This window comes from Falco punctatus (genome assembly GCF_963210335.1).
Source record: "Falco punctatus genome assembly, chromosome: 5".
Lineage (NCBI taxonomy): Eukaryota > Metazoa > Chordata > Aves > Falconiformes > Falconidae > Falco > Falco punctatus.
The window spans coordinates 83,328,179-83,347,123 of NC_137584.1; the positions used below are offsets into that span (position 1 = coordinate 83,328,179).

At 38.4% G+C, this 18,945-nt stretch overlaps 1 protein-coding gene across 11 annotated transcripts in view; it reads left to right on the forward strand.

Moving 5' to 3' along the window:
• The window catches only part of MTR (5-methyltetrahydrofolate-homocysteine methyltransferase), a 123,942-nt gene that overhangs the window by 23,090 nt on the left and 81,907 nt on the right, over nucleotides 1-18,945 (forward strand). For 6 of the 11 annotated variants that reach the window (XR_013928422.1, XR_013928423.1, XR_013928424.1 and 3 more), the window contains 13 exons: nucleotides 695-835; nucleotides 1,474-1,659; nucleotides 2,212-2,391; nucleotides 3,402-3,518; nucleotides 3,624-3,764; nucleotides 6,720-6,809; nucleotides 7,417-7,569; nucleotides 8,163-8,270; nucleotides 11,915-12,015; nucleotides 13,320-13,387; nucleotides 14,241-14,361; nucleotides 17,295-17,376; nucleotides 18,153-18,251. Coding sequence is in view for 3 of the 11 variants with exons in the window: in XM_080389105.1 (XP_080245231.1) it covers nucleotides 695-835; nucleotides 1,474-1,659; nucleotides 2,212-2,391; nucleotides 3,402-3,518; nucleotides 3,624-3,764; nucleotides 6,720-6,809; nucleotides 7,417-7,569; nucleotides 8,163-8,270; nucleotides 11,915-12,015; nucleotides 13,320-13,387; nucleotides 14,241-14,361; nucleotides 17,295-17,376; nucleotides 18,153-18,251 (1,587 nt within the window). In the remaining 8 variants the exon portion in view is untranslated. Of the gene's footprint in view, nucleotides 1-694; nucleotides 836-1,473; nucleotides 1,660-2,211; nucleotides 2,898-3,401; nucleotides 3,519-3,623; nucleotides 3,765-5,378; nucleotides 5,473-6,719; nucleotides 6,810-7,416; nucleotides 7,570-8,162; nucleotides 8,271-9,359; nucleotides 9,446-11,914; nucleotides 12,016-13,319; nucleotides 13,388-14,240; nucleotides 14,362-17,294; nucleotides 17,377-18,152; nucleotides 18,252-18,945 lie in introns of those variants that run through there. The other 5 variants (XR_013928421.1, XM_080389106.1, XR_013928419.1 and 2 more) reach the window with 5 other exon arrangements.

The following is an 18,945-nucleotide window of genomic DNA, read 5'->3' on the forward strand; positions in this document are numbered from 1 at the left end:
CAAAATTAAAGCCTTATGGTTGTGGTTTTGGGGTTTTTTGGGGGGGTTTGTTTTTTGTTTGTGTTTTTTTTAGGAAGTCTGACTCTTAAGCCCTTAGAAGTCATGATGCAGGTTAGACCTATTAAATAAAGATAGCTTTAAACACAGTTTATTAGGGACTGTGAGCAACTAAAAACATCTTTCTTTTTTGTGTTGTGTCTGCAGAGTGACAAAAAATGAAAGCAAACAGACATGGGTGTTCAGATAATTACGCAGGCCAGAGAGGAAAGCTCTAGTATTTTCTTCTTAGTGCTTAAGGGTTATTCTGCAGCTGGAAAAAAATGTCAAACAACCTCCAGAAATTAAGTACTCTGTGTTAGAAAACAGCAGAGCTTGTGATGCAAGACTTATTCCATACCATCATGGAGACATTTCCTGTAATTTTGTACAGTCAGAAGTCCTTTTTACCATGCTCTACCAGCACATTAGGTCTCTGGCGTCATATTTTTGTGAACAAATTAGTTATCAGTTGTGCCGTACTAACAGTTTTTCTATGTTGTACATCACAGACCATTTCCATATCTTTTATGGGATGCCTTATACATTTTTAAGTTTTTGGCTGCATGCTTATTTTAGAGAAGTGAAATGTTATCCTGAGAATGACTGTGCTTTTATCTACTGATTGTACTTTTGTTTTTTTGGCTTTGTTCTTTAGGAAGCCCTGAATGTAGCCAAATCGCAGGTTGAGATGGGGGCCCAGGTTCTTGACATTAATATGGATGATGGGATGCTGGATGGGCTTGCTGCAATGACCAGATTTTGTAACTTGATTTCTTCAGAACCTGATATTGCAAAGGTTGTAATTGAGTCACTCCAAAGCACAATCAAGAACATTTTACTGAGATGGAAATTGCCTTTCAGAAAACTTTGATATTGATTTATTTAGTAAACAGTATAGGTGTCCCACAAGAGGAAGAGGTACTGTAATAGGAAAGGCCTTTGGGGGAAACAGAGTTTTTAACATTCTTTACCTGATTTTAGCTAAATATATGCTAGTCCTTTTCATTGGTTAGAAAAGCTGAATGCAGGTACCTTTTGCAGCAGTTGAGAGCCATAATCTGTATACTGATAGTGCACAATGGTATTGCTTTCCATAAAACTTAGAATGCTATGGATATAGGATGGTTTTAAAAGATACTTCTGCAGTTTACATTCTCTAAAAGTGAGTAGCTAATTCAGAAACACAAGACAATACGGGGGGAAGTAGAGGTCTCTATATGGTATGTGGTGGTGTTGCTGTAGAAGCTCTTGAGCTAAATTTGCTCTGAGTTTTGCATTTAAAGTGACTCTACAAATACCATCTGGAAACTTTTTTTATTTGTAAATGCTGATTAATGTTGTGTGCGTTTTCATGTCCAAATGGGCAGACAGCATGTGGAACTCTAATTCATAACTTGCATGTATTCCTCTGACTGACTTGTCTGTTATTTGCAGGTGCCATTATGCATTGACTCCTCAAATTTTTCAGTGATTGAAGCAGGCTTGAAATGTTGCCAAGGGAAGTGCATTGTAAACAGCATCAGTCTGAAGGAAGGTGAGGAAGACTTTTTGGAGAAAGCAAGGAAAATTAAGTTGTATGGAGCAGCTGTGGTTGTCATGGCTTTTGATGAAACAGGACAGGTGAGTGTTTCTTTAAAGGAGAGCTATTTTGCTTCTGGAGCGCGAGGCTTTCGTACTCTCGCACAAGACAAAGTTGTTTGGTTTCATTGACACAGGTGATGCAAAGAGGTCTGTAGTCTTAGCAATAGTTTTGACCCTGATGTATAAGCATTTCCTATGCTGATCCCATGTTTGAGGAATACAAATACTGCTCTAAGTGTAGCTTTGCTAGCACAAGAGCGTGTCTCATGCTATTCAGACATGCTGAACTCTTCCTTCCTTCATAGATTTTTTTAGATCAAAAGCTGAGTTTTGCATGAGAGCACAATCTCTATGAATTAATTTAGTTATGTCAAAACCCACATATTTAACTTCACATTGGATGATGAAATGTTGGGGAACAGAATTGTTTTTAATAAGTTGAGTCAAACCTGCAGGTACAGGTGCAGTGATACTTTTATACAAAAATCGTATAGGTAATCCTTTGCTAATATTTGTGATGTTCTGATTTCTGGGGAGTTAATTTTTTATGTTGTTTGTAAGCTTCCTGTCAGAATTCTTTTTCTCCACTAGGCAACAGAAACAGAAACCAAGATTGCAGTCTGTTCCAGAGCTTATCACCTCCTTGTGGAAAAAGTGCACTTCAATCCAAATGATATAATATTCGACCCTAATATTTTAACCATAGGAACCGGAATGGAAGAACATAACCTGTATGCCATTAATTTTATCAATGCTACTAAAACCATAAAAGTGAGTTGTAAGCTTATTTTAATTTGAAGTATGTTGTGAGATTACTTAAAAACCCAAACCACCACAAGACAGAAGAACACCTCCAGCCCCCAAACAACAACAAACTGCTGCAAAATGATATGCGTTTTCAGTTAGCAAGGGTACTATTACTCTGAAGTGCAGCCACTCCCTAATATTACTGTATTTTCAGTAGAAAAACCTGAAATAGTTCTACACGTATATTTCAATCCATTTTCTCTACTGTAAATGTACTATAATAATTAAATGAGATAACGATCACATTCGTGTTCTAGCTAAAAGGACCTCTTTGAAGGTATGTGAAAACTGCCTTTTAAAACTAGTAAAATTTACATTTCTGTGGAAGGGATTTGTGCCGTAATCTGACTTCTTATTTAGCCAAAATGTGTGTAAGGAAGCACAGCAGTGAAGAGCATCACCTGAACACAGCCAAGGAAGCTGCACTGTTGTGTTTCAGAAGGCAACTTGATTGGTTTGGAGATGCTCTGTGAGTAGCAGTCTGGGGCTTGAACACCCCCTGGGTTATTTTGTCACCAGAGAGCTTCTGGAAGGGAGGCTGCACCCTTGAGGCTAGCTGCTCAGCTACAGTCTGCTCCTGAGACTTGCAAGCAGGCGGGTTGGCTGCTTCTGTTTCCAGAGGAGTGGGGGATGGAAGAGCTATAAGTAGGTCTGCTTGGGGAAAATCTGGAGTGCTGCTGTGGGAGGACTGATATGTTTAGAATAGCACCTATGACTGTGGAAACCATGGTAGTGGCTTACACATAACGAGGCTGGATTTTTCCTTTCACTTGTATCTTTTTTCTATAGAGATTTGAATTACTCGTTATGAATTTGAGTAACTAGAAAGATCTGGAACAGGAAAGAGAGGAAAGCGCATATAGCCAATGCACTGCAGCTTAGGGGCCAGCTGTTTTAAGGGCTGAATGCTTTGCTTAGGTTTCCTTTTTGGAAAGCGCTTTTCTAAAAATCTATGTGCAATTCAATTCCTATAGGAAACACTGCCAGGAGCCAGGATAAGTGGAGGTCTTTCCAATCTGTCTTTCTCCTTTCGAGGGATGGATGTCATTCGAGAAGCAATGCATGGGGTGTTCCTTTACCATGCGATTAAGGTGCGATGTGCTTTTGGCTTCCATATGTTTGTGCTTGGCAGATGTGCAGTGCTGTGTCTGACAGCCCTGGCTGGGCGATTCTGTATGTTTTTTGGTTTTTTTCAGTATGGTATGGACATGGGAATTGTGAATGCTGGGAATCTACCAGTGTATGATGATATCCACAAGGAATTGCTACAGCTGTGTGAGAACCTAATTTGGAACAAAGATCCTGATGCGACAGAGAAACTTCTACATTATGCTCAAGTAACTTCCAGTTTTAAACTTTGAATAGAGTTAGCTTAGCATCTGAACTTTAATACCTCCCTGCTGATGATAGGTAGAACAGCTTATAAACTGCATGTGTCAATCTAACTTCAGGTGTTAGAAGTTACTAATGATACTACAAGTGGTTCAGCTATTGATACAGAATAAAATGTGAACTCTGTGATAGATTGAGCTTCTCCAGTTTCAGAGGTGCCTTGAAAGATCCTGAACCAGAGATCTTCCTAGTGCTTTAGGAGACCAAGCTGCATAGGCATTCTTTTAAAAAGAAAAAAATTAACAAAATCCCCTACAAAACCACACCAAAAAACAGTAAGAAGCAAAAAATCCCAACCAAACTCCCCCCCCAAAAAAAAAACCAAACCAAACCAAAACAAAACCTCTTCATAAACAAACAAAAACTAGAAACGGCCAGTCCGCAACTGAAGCAAATCTTGGTGCTGGAGCTTAATTGACAAGTGCATTGTAGGAGACCAATGTAGGAGCCTGTCTCTGGAGTGGTAATGGTTTGCTTGGAGTGTATTTAAAAGGTGAAATAGTTGCCTGCTGTTCCTGGCTGTACCACAGACTTCCAGTTCATGCAACTCATTTCAAGAACGAGGACCGGCTATTTAGTGGTTTTGAGATGCTGTAATGACAGTGGTGATAAAAGACAAAGATTACAGACCTGAAGTTTTCCAGATTATTAGCCGTAAGATGACTGGAGAAATCCTTTTTGAACAGAATACAGCAAAAGTCTTTCTGTGTTAGGTGGCTTGAGATTTAACATACAGGGAGGTTTGCATGCCCATTTTGTAGCTGCTGGAGGTATTATTTCTGTCCACAGCTTCATTTCGTTTGTAGTTTGCCCTACGATTGTGTGTGCTTTTTAAGAACAATGGCAACATGTTGAAAACCACTACGGGAAGACTGTCCCTATCCCTTGTGCTTAGGCTGGTTTAGATGTTGCTCTTTAGGGTCTAAACAATTCAGCTGGGAGTGATCTTGTCTGCATAAGCGTAGTTGTACCATTAGGGTATTCAGGGTTGCATAAAGAAAAAAAACAAGAAAGAGAATTAGAAAGGGTTTGCTTAAGCAGTGTTTCTGTGAAAGCAATGTGTGAATTTAAATGGAGCATGAAAAGTAGAAATTGAAGTAGATGGTGACTTTTTCTAGGTCTAGAAGTTTTTCAGAACCTGTTGTTGGAATTTCTCTTTTCATGTTGGTAGTTTTATTGTAGGAGTAAAACAGCCCCCCAGCTGCATAAGAGAGACACGCTCTGGATTCAAAACACCTTTAAAAGCTCTATTAAAATTTAACATGAAATATTACAACTTTCAGATTTTCACTGGAGGTAAGAATCCTGACGGGTTTTGTCTTGGCTCTGGACAAATGTGAGACTCCAAATAGATAGTCACTTACAGACAATGAGAAGGTTTATTACATAATATTTTGGAATTTCAGGGGTATTTCAACATATTTATTCAGACCATCCTTTGATATAGTGGAATTGAATGGCTCTAAATCTTTTTGTCTAAGGGTGGGTTTTTTTTAAACACAAAAGTGTATTCATTAGTCAGTAAGTGCATATGTTCTTTTTATTTCCAATTACTGCAGTTTATTCTGCACAAAGAACATAGAATTCGCAGTCCCATTTCAAGTATCGCACCTCTAATAGAGAACCAGTGAAGTTTTCTCCTAGTTCCTACAGGTAATAGTGATGTATCTTGCCAGTTGCTTGAATGCTAGACCTGTGGGGAAAAATGAGGAACTTAATCCTTGCAGATTTAGGAGATCAGTCTTCATTTGAAGTTTGAGATTAAAAAACATTTTCCTTAAAGTATGTAGCTGCAGACATTCTCAACCTGAAACTTCATCCATTTCTGGTAATGGGAGTTGTGCTTCAAATGGCAGGCTTTTTCATCCTCAGCATGCAGTATAGTCATCCTGGTTTTAAATATCTGCATGTAGTGTTTGCCACTGTGGTCCCTGCATGCCCACCGTAACAGCTTCGTGGGTTATTTTTGGGTTGGAATGGTTCCCTTCCTAAAGTGTCTGGCCAGAGGTTACGGAGCACTTGGTACCTTTTCATCGAATAACAGAAGTTAGCCAACATCTGTATAAACATGAATGAAAACTTGCTCTAGTTTCTGTTCCCACGTGTGAAATCTTGTTTCTGTGGCTTTTCCCATGGCTCTATCGTTAAAAACTTGCTGATGAGCACTCAAAAGTACAAGAGGTTCATAAAGACTGAAAGATGTCAGGTTATGTCAAATGACTGAGGGAGGAAAAGAAATGACTTGCCTGAAGTGTGGTCATTGAAGTAATGGAAAGGCTGCTCTTCCGTGAGCTTTCCTGGGCTGGGGGCTTACCAGCTTTCTTGCACTGGGAAGCCCTTTTGGCCTTTGCATTTGTAGCAAAGCAGAGTGTGAGGCAAAGAGAATACGCAGGGGTTTGGGACAGTCTGTGTGCGCGAGAACAGTAGTTCTGTAGCCTGTCTGGTGGAAGGCGCATCTGTGATACGGAATAACGTAACCTTTTCCAGCAGAAACTGAATTAGTGCCAAATTAATTAGATTTTTTAAAATGAAGTGTAGTGTGTGGGCCAGGAATCAATTTAAATTATTTTCCCAGAAGTAAACCCCTTAAGATTAAGAATTTTAAAGTTTTTAAGGGAGTGAAAATTATTAAACTCTCTCTTTTTCCTCCACCTCCCCCCCCCCGCCCTGTTTTGTTTAGATCTTCGTTGAGGTATATACTCTTTGAGATGTAGGCCATAAGCGTCTGTGGTACATCGTATGCATTTGCAATATGATTTGCATGTATATGAAAAATGTTTTGAATAATCTAAAATTATTTTATGGCTCCATATTTGAAATTATCCTCACTTTTATAAAAGTGAAGTCCACAGTTGTACTTTTTATGCTTGCAGGCTCTTATGGTTGTGTCTCCTTTTCAGAAAAATGCCCAGGGAGGAAGAAAAGTCATACAGACTGATGAGTGGCGGAAAAGTGCTGTGGAGGAAAGGCTGGAATATGCTCTCATAAAGGTGCATCTGTGCAGAAAACTTGTCCTACTTGTCAGCTTTCAGAGGCATGATCTCAGCTTAGACTTCAAGCAAAACTTTTGGCTTTAAAAATTCTTCAACCACTGTTCTTTTAAAAGCTACTGATCAGTAATGAACAATATATTAACTTCAAGAAAAGAGTGATTTGTCTTTAAACTTCACAAGTTGAAGTCTTTGACTCTTAATATTATTCTGGTTGGTAGAAACATACTGCTTTTAATTTGTAGGGGTTTTTATTTTGTTCCTTTAACAGTGCCACACTGAGTGGCATTTGTGCTGAGGAAGCAATCTTTGAATGTTTGTATTTTCTTATGATGTCATTAAGAAAACCAAACCCGTTAAGACTGTGGACTCTTCCTTTGAGTAGCTTTATATGCCTAAGAACTACAGTGTTTTGCTTCCAAAGAAGCAAAGGCTACCTATTATAAATACACATTTGAGGTATCCTTAAAGACTAGCAGTATTTAAAGTGCCTGTTTGTACTTTCATTGTGATTTTTTTTTTTTTTATGGGGAGAAGGCAACTAAATAAAAACTATTTCTAGCAAGATAAGTTTCTCTTTTTTTTTCTTTTTTTTTTTTTTTCCCAGGGCATTGAGAAGTATGTCACTGCAGATACAGAAGAAGCAAGATTAAATCAGAAAAAATATCCTAGACCTCTAAATGTAATTGAAGGGCCTTTGATGAATGGCATGAAAATCGTTGGTGATCTTTTTGGTGCTGGAAAGATGTTTCTGCCTCAGGTAATGAGAAAATTATTTAATATATTTTCCTATTTTGAAAAAACTAGCGTTATAAAATGTAGCCAAGACATTCTATGCTGGCTGTTTATTCAAATATAGCACATTAATCATGAAAATTCAGGTGCTGCTAAGAAGCAGCCCTATTTTTCCTTTCCTTTGGAACTTGACTTTTCTTTATGTATTTTTACATCTCTTATTCCTTTCTTCTGGGTGTTTTTGCTTTATTTGAAAAGCAGTTTTAAGTTTGGGCCTATGAAAAAGAGCAAAGGAGAGAAAAGATCCAAATGAAAATTGCTGTATTTAGTACTTTCCAAGTCTGGGCCTGTTTGTGACTTGCAGTTCTAGTGTGAGCGGTCCGAGAGGCAGCACTGTGAGAACAAGGGTCCCGTGCAGACCCTTGGTCCCGTCGGGCCAGCAGCCTGCTGCCACAGGATGTGCTGCAAACCTGGGACCTGGGTTTGAAAATGGAAGTCTTGCTTTATTGTTTGAATGGGTATAAAAGAAAGCCTAGGGAAATCTGAGGCTATTCCTATATCTCATTTTTGTTGATTATTACCTTTCCCCTAAACCCCTATCCCCCTTCATTTATGCAGGTTATAAAGTCTGCTCGAGTTATGAAGAAAGCAGTGGGTCATCTTATTCCCTATATGGAAAAAGAAAGAGAGGAAAGAAGAGCCCAACAAGGCAGCATAGAGGAAAAGGCAAGACACAGTTCTTTGTGCTGTAACTCTTTCACGGCATGCCATGATAAGTATTAAAACTATTTTTTGCTAATGACACTCAGCTTTCATGCTGGAGAGTTGATGCAGTCACATGGAAACTGACAATCTTGGCATAATTTGAAGTAGGTCTGAAATTCATACAGTGCAGGTTTTGTGGAACTCTGATTGGTATGTGCCTGAGCTGTTGTCACAAGTTTCCTGACAGATGCCATCAGCCTTTGTCGGCCCTTTATACCGGTGTTACTTTTTTCTTGTGTTTTTGTAGGCATTTCATTCTAGTGTTACTTATTTATGGTACTTGTAACTTCAGGGCAATTTTTGCCTTTTTTTTCCCTACTAATTCTGCCCTCAGTGAACTCTGGAACTCCCTTTTGCATGTTCAAAGCCTGTTGCCATTTGTCTGTTTATTCAGCTCTTTCCTTCCCCCTAGCCATGACCAATCTCCTAGCCAAGCAAATGAAATTCTTCCATCCTTTTTGTTCATAAATTGTGACTTCAAGACCTCTTGTTATGGTAGAATAGGATGCTCATTGCATGTGTAGCCATGACCAAGCTGCAGGAGACAAGAGTCTGTGAAAGAAGGATCTGAATATAGTTGTCTTTTCATACGTGTTTTTCCACCAATTTCTGAAGACTACTTATTATGTAATATGTAAAATACATATAACTGAAAATATTTTTTAGGTCCTTGTGGGCCTTTTCTTTATAGCATTTCCTCTTTCACAGCTAACAGTTGATGGTGCCTGAGGATAGTTTTATCAGCTACCTGTGCATATATTTGAAGTAATTTCTGCCAAATTTGGTTAACGGCATATGAGATAAGAAGAGCATTGGAAAATGAGGGTACAGGATGTCCCTTGTTTTTCCACACCGGCAGGATTCTATTCAGTAGAAAAGGGAATTCAAATTAATAGGACAAAATCCTCTTTTGATTACTCATGTCTGCTGTTTCCTGCTATATTTATAATGTGATAGGTACTTACAGTTTTGGTTGTTAGATATTTTTATTCTTCTCTTGTCTTGTCTGACTATGAAATCTAAGTTTTATGTACATTTACTTTTCTTCAGTCCTGTGGAACCTTACCTTGTCTTCATGAGTTGTCAGAGACAATAGCTATTATCAGAATCTGGTATTTAACACACACACACAAAAGGTAAAAAAGCAGAATTTTGCTAAACTGTGATATTTGTGTATTTCCTTTGGTTTCCTTTCTGTGGATATTTGAATGGTTCCTAATTCTTCCCTTGAAATCTTCTTACACTGTATCTTGCCATTTGCTGGGGATGTGTTGTGTGATTGTCCAACGTAAATGTAATGCAATATAGCAAATATTTAGAAAGAAAAATGACTGGATAGTCAAACCTTATCTTAATGGAAGAAGGAGAATGCCTAGTCTCCTCTCCCTGCTCTTCCTGGATGTGAAGGTGTATTATCTCCAGTATCTCAAGCGGATCTGTTCTCTGGCTGCCATGAGTCACCTTTCTATGTGTCATCTCTCTCCTGCTCATGCTGTTCTTTTTTATTTTAATTCAGATGACAATGCTGGTATTTGGCACCTTCTGGTTTGTTCTGATGCTATTTGAAGTCTGTCAAAATCATTACTCCATTGCTTCCATAAGCACTTGATTAGGATCCACTGTGAACCCCCTGGCACTTAAGTCTCTGGCTAAAAAGTGAAGTAGAATTTGAGAGGTTCTTTAAAAATATAGCAAGCACTCTAGAGAGACTGAGATATTCTGTGTGGCTGAGGAGAGGAGGAGGAAAAAAGTCAGGCTTCTGTCCTGCTTCCTCTACCTTCTGCTGGGCAAGAAGGGATGGTAGCGCCTTCCTCTTCGAAATAATGTCACTCTATAGAGAACTGGTGAGAGAGGAAAACACAGCTGCATCGTCTCTGAAATTAAATGTTGACTTGAAGGAAAATGATTTGCAGACTCTGGTGTCTGACCTGTCTGATGTTACCCAGGCTACTGTAACCTCCAGGACAGTTTTAGCCTAAGACTGCCAGGAAATGCAAGGCATTGATAGTTACGTTTGAGGATAAGTAGCTGTGGCTGTGGATCTCTATCAAGATTTTTAAAAAGCAGCCCTTTGGATGTGTGCCCAGAACTTGAGGACCTCTTTGCTCCAGACAATTGAAATCACAGTGTGCCCTAAATAGGGTTGATTTAAAATGGTGTGTGCTATGGCCCATGTTGCTTGCTGCCTAGCACACATTTTCCTTCTCATGTGCAAATGCAATTTTTTTTCTTGAATATCAATCACTGGTTAAATCATCAGTAGTTATTGGGTATGATATGTGTGGGCAGCACTTTTTGTTCTTTCTCCAGTTTTTTCTTACGTTCCAGCAGTATGTTTTCAGCTGCAAATTTTTTTATTGATTTACTGAAATGGCTGAATTAAAGTCCTCCATTTTGCCTTTTCTGTTCCCCAGTCATCTGTAAAACAGGAGCAGTGGGTGATAATAGGTTTTAGTAAACATCAGCATTGGTGGGGATCCAGCAATTTTATTCAACAGATGTGTCAGGACCATGGGAAATGCTAGTATCACTCTTGGTAATATACAAAGTTCCCCCCCCCCCCCCCCCCCCCCCCAAGTAAATAGTAACTACAAAGGCAATGTAGGCTCATGAAGTAGAGAGCTACTTGATACCGTGCAGAAATACAATGTGCTTCATAGAAGGCTCTAATCCTCCAGTTCTGCCATCTGCAAAGGAGATGAGATACCGTCCAGAAAAATATTGTGTAGTTTCACATAGAGTATGCTAAGGTTTCCACTTTATTTAAATTCTATGCCATTTAAGTAGTCTGCTGCTGGCATCTGATCCTGCACCAGCTCAGCGTGGCACTGTGAGAGCCTGGAGCTGCTCCAAATGACAACACTGATTATGCAACTAAAAAGGTAGCACAAAAGCCTGTGTCCCGGTGGAGATTTGTTATAGGAAGTTCCAGTGCTGCCCTGCTGGTATGCCCCCTTTGTCAGTGCTGAATGCCATCTAGGCTAGGACCAGTTTGTGACAGTGCAGCTTTCCTTCTTCAAGGAGATCATTTTTCCAGCCTGTTTGTTCAGCTTGGGTAGTCTGAAGTAGCCTCATCACTGCACTGAAATGCCTCCCTTGCTATTTATATTGCATAAAAAATGAGTCTTCTGCTTTTGCTAATTCCACTTATTCTTCTTAGCATTGCATTGAAAGATTGTTCTTGACATACAAACAGGCATGTTATTGTGAGTGTTCATACCCTTTTGTTCTAAACATTTAATCTGTTTAAACTCTGTGTTGGTGAGGTTTATATTTGGAGCAGAGATACCTTAGGAGTTCAGTTATTGCACTGTACAAAATGCTGTCCAGATCTGGAATTTTTTATCTGCTATTTTGTTTTTTTTTTAACACAGATTTTTGATTAACATGGAGCCAATTTGCAAGAACAATTAATGTGCAAGTTTTTATTACCTGGATCTCTCAAAATAGTTTTTAATATTGACTATATTACCTCTACTATGCTTTGCAATTACTTGTACTGCAAGAGAAGTCCCAGTTGTGGATTAGAGTTGCATTGTTGAATGATCTGTGCAAACATACTGAGGCTTCTGAGTAATTTAACTTTTGTGTTGGTTGACTTTCAGGATCCTTATCGTGGTACAATAGTACTGGCAACTGTGAAAGGAGATGTCCATGATATTGGCAAGAACATTGTGGGAGTCGTTCTGGGCTGCAACAACTTCAGGTGAACAGACTAACATTAGGTAGCTGGGAACACAACTGTGTAAAGCTGACTAATTAATATTAATTATTTATTAGGCTAGCTGCAACTGTGGTGATAAGAGGTGGGCATTTCTTGGGAACTGTTTTCTGTTCCCAAGGTGTGGTTGAAAACACAAATCACACCAGCTGTTACTATTGAGGAGGCAAGAGGAGTGTAGCCTCCTCCTTTAATACTTTCTTTTCTAATAAATCACTGTCTGAGGTGAATACAGTTTAACGTCGGCTGAAATGTAGATGAGAACATCGATTTTTGTATTTGTTTTATATTAGTTAAATACACTAAGTATAATGTCTAAAATGTATAAGTATAATGTTTGAAAAATCCTATGACAATTGCAGCAGGCAAGATGATGTGTGCGTTGTGTGTTGTGTTGGGGAGAAGGAAGTCTTGTAAGATTCAAACAAACCTTTTAGTGTGGTTTTTTTAGGCTGTTTAACTGAAGTTTTAGAAACGTGCAGGTGTATGTTTCATTAAGACAGACATGAGATTCTCATCCTGTTTCTGAGCTTCAAAAGATAGAACTTCACGAAAAGTCAGCTCTTGCAAGGTCTGTGTACATGGCAGGGTTGGCAACGGTGTTGGAAGGAATGAGGATGTTTCTGTCAGAGCTCTTTGTCAAATGTCAAATGTTGTTCAAAGCTAAATCTGCTTTGGAACTCTGTTCATTCCTTTAGTTTTGTTTTTGGCTTGGGGCTGTAATTTGCTCTAAAAAGAGCCAAAATTATCTCTATTTTAAAACACAAAGGACTGAAACCAGTAGCAGTGCTGTGTATATGCAGTACATTCTGTTTCATTATATCTTGAAATTCTGACTCTTGGTTTCAGGCTTTCTTGAACTGTAGTGTTTTCTGTCACCATGAGTATGAGTGAGGCTAAATGAAGCTAGCAGGTTGGGGTGGCTTATGTGAAACAAATAAAAACCTTGCCAATGGCTAGGGTTAATAGGAATAAAATGCTTCTTATCTCCATCTTAGCCAGACTCAGTACAACCACAAAAAAATTAAAACAATAGAAAGCATCTTACACTGGAATTTTCTTACGTACTGTATCATCTGAAACTCTGCTACATTGAAAATTTTGCCAGACCCAGAGGTATTTCCTAAATTAAAATTCCCTACAGGGGTCTTAATAGAAACAAGCTAGAATCTCAATTTTAACTTAAATTTTAGGTCATTAATTTACACTAAGAGCAAGTTTATTTGCCCTTTAGGAGAAATTTTCTGTGTTTTTTAAAGGATCTTGTGTCTTCTCACTTCTTTTTACAGAGTTATTGATTTAGGAGTCATGACTCCATGTGACAAGATCCTGAGAGCTGCTATTGAGAACAAAGCAGGTATAGAGAGATTCATTAGTACTCCCGAATTGTTTGATTTTAAACCCCACTCGCATTTTTTATTGCTACTTATTATATCCCTGTGCTGTGTATGATTTGGTCAGACTGTCTTCAAATAAATCAGAACTTTTCCATTAACAATAGTAATTATTTAGTATTTGGCACTTCCGTGAAACTTGGCCTGAGGAACTGAAAACCTGTATCAAAAGGACAACTCCAAGAGAGATGTTTTAGTATTTATTTTACAGATGGATACGTGGAAGCCTGAAAAGGTTAAATAACTTCATGTTGATCTTAAATCAGTAAAAGAACTTGGCATTCAGCCTGCCAGATCAGCGAGTATGAAATCAGGAATGAGTTGTTCTAATAAATAATGAGCTTTCTGAAACAAGCTACAGTTGCTTTGAAAAAATCTGTTGCATCTTGGAGAAGATGAATTGTGTGGAACATAGGTGGCAAAGTTTGAAAGCATTTGCTGTATCTAAGAGCAGAGATTATTTTGTCTTATTTCCCTCCTCAGTGCTGAACTTCTGTGGTTTGAACCTTGCTAATCAGAAATAGTGTATATTTGTTGCTGAAACAAGAGCAGTAGGTGTTCAGCAGCTGCGAAGACTGAGAAATATCTTAAACTGGAGATTTGGAATCACTTTAATTCTTGGAACGCTTTCACTTTCTTATTAGGTCAAACCTTGCTTCTAGACTAGCAACTACCCTACTTTTTATCTCACTGGTTTCTACTTGATGCATGAAGCTATTTGATGTATGAAATAAACATTTCTGTAATAATTTCTGTGTTTTTCTAGAGTGGATTTGCTAAACCTTTTGACTATGTGTGTTTGTAAATTTGCAATAGATATAATTGGTCTGTCTGGTCTCATCACCCCTTCTTTGGATGAAATGATTTTTGTCGCCAAGGAAATGGAGAGATTGGCAATAAAGATTCCGTTGCTGATTGGAGGAGCAACTACTTCTAAGTAAGATACCTCAGCTGGGAAGATGGGGAACATGTATGAAAATAGTGTTAACTAGGGGAAAAAAGAAAATTCATAGCTATTTCTCTCCCTTTCCCATCTCCCCCAATGTACATGCTAGTATGTATTTACTTAAGACTGAATGTTATATTTTGCATCTGAAGTCATAGAATATAAAGGCAAAAAATAGTTGGGACACAACAGCTAATGGACTTAACACTCACAAAAATGAAATATTTATTTATTTTGCAAGTGTATATATTATGTGGAAGTACTATATTTCCTTCTGAAAGTTCACGCGCATATGCATAAGAATACTGTTCTTCTAAGGGATTGTGCTCTGTTTCGATTCAACAAAGCATTTTGAAAATGCAGGTTTTCAAGACCAGAAATGGTTGTGTTGACATCAGGGGACTGTTTTCTTTAAGAAAGTTAATGCATTTTCCTGGAACGTTGTTCAGCACTGTGCTGACTTGGTTGAGCCCCCTAGTCCTGTTCAAGGAGGCTGATAGGGGATAAATTCTGGCTGCTTGCCTTCAAGTAGTTACCATGTTGCTTTTGATAGACTGAGCTTTTCTGTTGAGATCTTTTTCTCTCAGATATGCTCAAATGAAATAGTACAGCTGCTATGATGTCCTGGAGACCAGTGGTGACAGCTGAATGACACCTAGTATTAACATTACCACAGATGTATTTTGGGCATGTTTAATGGCCTTAGGTTATGCTTTGCTAACTGGTTTATGTACAGTATACTCGCGTAGGTGACAGCTCAGAAGACTGCAGAGGTCATTTCTTGCACAACTGGAAGCTGTTAGCAGTGTTGCTTGCTTTATCAGGGCAGCACATACTGTAGCAGAACCATTGCATGCTGTATTTTGGGCCTTAGCAAATGATCCCATAATTGGACACAGTGAGTAGAATCACTACCTGTCTATTGGTCCTGTAGATGTAATGCAAGGTTAACTGTATCCTTTTTCTTCTTCTCCACATGAGTCTCTTTTTCTATGGCTTTGGTACTGAGAACAAACATGGAGGGTTTTTTCTTAAAAAGTAATTTTTAAAAACAGGGGAAAAAAAAAAAAAGACTTTATTCTTGAAGTGGAGGCCTTAAGAGAGCCCTTTCTTTAGATCTTTTTAGTGTTTGTGCACAGGGTGTTGTGGCCTAGTAATTGATGTCAAATAACCAGCATCGAACAGTTTTGTAGAATTTATTCACAGAGATAAATGTAGTCAACAGAAAGGCAGCACTAGTTTTATCCTTGGATATGGAAATTATTGAAGAATTGATGTATATTTTTGTATACATAAATAGTAATCATATTCACATGAACTGTATATAAATATATACTTATGCATATGCCTAGGCGCATACAGTTTCTATAAAATGTGTCAAGTAAAGGTATTCTTTATAGAAGACTGGCTCGGTAATACATATTTAATTTTACTTCTGCAGTCTTAAGTTTAACCTTGTGTGTGCATTCTCAGAGGTTGTGTACGTGTCAGAGGTTACAAATGAAGAACCATCTGTGTTTTTTCTCTGTAACAAGTAGACATTTTTATTTAGAATAAGAGGGCCATAAGTACTTGGAAGGGTGGAAAGGTGAGGTTGGTTTCAAACAGAGAGAGGCTGGATTTTGTTGACAGAATCTACATAATGGAGTTTCTTCATAACTTAAAACAATGATAATCGAATTCTTACTATACAGCTTTGATAAATTCAGATGCTGAGAAATAACGGTGACAGTTTTGTTGTGGTATTTTTTATTTTTAAACAGTACAAAAATTAGTATGTACTAGTTGATAGTGCAGTTGTGGGACCATGCCCTGTTTGTTTCTTTTGTCTGTTCATATCAAAATAGAAGATACAGTGCTTTTTTTTCTAAAAAATAAGAGCTGCCAAGATCAGAAGTGCATTGCCTAGAAGCAAATCAGGATGATCCTGGACAGTTGGTTACACAGCTGTGTTTGCACAGTCATCTGTAACCTCCATGTCCAAGTGCTTTAAATATTGGACAGAACCCGAAGAAGGAGTTCTTATCTTTGCTGTAGAAGATTGCTTCCTGGGCTCTCATTTAAATTAATTTAAAAAACAGTGTTTGATGTTAGCATTTAAGAAAGCAAACTCAGCTTTGGCCTGCAAGGCCTTTGCTCCTGCACTTGCTTGCTGTTTGCCAGGACTCTGAGCAACAGGGGTAGTCAGCTGCATTATGTAGCTTAGGCCTCAGTTTAGGATTCCAATTTTTAATTTGATCAACAAAGTACTATAATATAGAGGTGATTCTTCATGATACACTGAAGTATTTCAGTGAGGAGTGGAATATGAATAAATGCTAAATAATTGGATGAACTGGGAGGGTTTTTTATGTGAATTACTTGACTGGCCAAGCAGGTGCAAGTTTGTAATACTTATTGATCACTGGCAGAACTCCTTCTTCAGGTGAGTAGAGGGCTTGGTTCTTTGGCTTTGAAGTAGAGCATCACAGAAATGGAATAATGAACCTTGAAATATGTTAGTGCTAATCCATAGACCCAGAAACTACCGTGTGGGAGGGAAAAATGTAAGACGAGCAAAAAAGATTAAAAAAAAAAATGTTAGTTCTTGGTAGGCTTAGTTTGGAACATTCTCACTGAAATTTTCTGAGGCTCAAACTAATGAGTTACTGATTTTCAGTCAGCTGGTAAGACAGTGGGGGAATGTGGGTTGGGACATTATTTATGAAGCGTTCTGATACTCTTTTGAAGAAAGTATTTATGTACTTATTAAAATCTGTTCAATCATCCATGCATAGCAGATGGATGAATTACTTTTCTTCTTTTGAAGTTCTGGTCTATGCGTTAAGTCAAGATTGATTTTGCTGGGGGTTTTGTCTGGTTTTGGGGTTTTTTTGTTGTTGTTTCATTTGTGAAATGTTCACTGTTTTTCTTTTTTATTGAAGAACACACACAGCTGTTAAAATTGCCCCACGATACAGCGCACCTGTAATTCATGTCCTGGATGCATCAAAGAGTGTTGTGGTTGTAAGTTCTAAATTATAGTTTCTCATCCATGCAGGAATACATGCCCTGTTTTTCTGTAGTGCCTCTCATCCTTTCCTCTGAGGCTTAACGTTATGGCAGAAAACTGAAGAGGCACAACAGAGGCTAGTTTATAAACTACTATTGCTTCAGTTATTTTTTGCTGCCACGTGGTTGTCTCATCTGACTTGTGTCAATTGTTGTTGCTGGATACTTTTATTTAAAGGCCTGTTTCTCTAGCAAGGGTGACATGATTCACTGAGTCCTTGACTGGTTTTGAGCTGTTTTTTAGTGGAGAGTGATGGGGTTAGATGTGAAGTGCTGTTCTCTCTGTTCTGGATCTATTTCTGAAGTTAGTGATACAGCAGCATTAGTACTATAAAATGTGTGACTGGAGTTTTCCAGGATGGATGCTCTTTTTATCAGACAAATGGGTAGTCTTAGCTGGCAAGTATCTGCTAGACGGAAGTAGGCCAAGCTGTGTGTTGTTTCTATGGCCGTTCAGTCTCTAAAGTCTTGGAGTATTCTCCTCAGGTCTTTCCAGAGCCACACTTCTCTCTGCTAATATTACTTGTGTAGTAGGGCAGTGCTCTCAGTAATAATTGTATTCTTAAATATGTTTTACATCCGGTTTGTAGATTAGTGGTAAGGCTTAGTTTAGTGTTGTCAAGTGTAATTGGAAGCAAGTCTGGAAAAACAGATGGCTTAGTCTGAAGTTCATACTTTGTCCTTCCTATAGATTGTTACAGTATGTGTTTAGTGCTTTCTCTTTTTTTCAGTGCTCCCAGCTTTTAGATGAGAGTGTAAAGGATGATTTCTTTGAAGACATATTAGAGGAATATGAAGAAATTAGACAAGAACACTATGAGTCTCTCAAGGTACAAATGTGATAGATTTAGCTTCTTTTCTTGTTTGAAGTGCCTGGTACTTGCCTCATTACTAACTCTCACTTTCAGCTCCTTATGGAGACCTTTGGGTATATTTGTTCAGATTTAAAACATGCAGTAGAATTTACAGTAAGCTTCCAGAAGTGCTTATGAAATTGGATTTAATAAGCTATAAGGGGAAATTCTGCAGGAGTCCAACACATGCTTGGCAAATTCTTCATTGTCCTCAATGGGCCATCAGTGGTTATCTAGGACATCTCCTTGGAGCTGGCAGTCATGTCAACTTAACCAGCCTACAGGAGACCAGTGCTTTTCTGGAGAGGTAGCTGGAAATGGGGAGCTGTCCTGGGGTTATTAAAATGGCCCTGGTTGCTTTTGCTGGTACTAAGTAACACTCTGAGTATTTTACACCACCGTGCTTTCCTGATGTGTTCATATTGTTTAGGTTAGAGATCCGAGCAGTGTCAAAGTAGAGAGTTGAGGCTACCATTTAAGGAAATTGAAGAGAAGGAAGCAATGAAATGTGGAGGTGGACTGTGCAAACTAACAATAGGAAACAAATAGCATATGACTCCTGAGGCCACCTTTGTAAATAAACATAGAAGCAAGCTGAAAGTCATCTGGCTTTTACCTGGGCTCTTGATAAAGAAAGATAAAGGCCTCCTGAGGACATTTGGCTTGACCA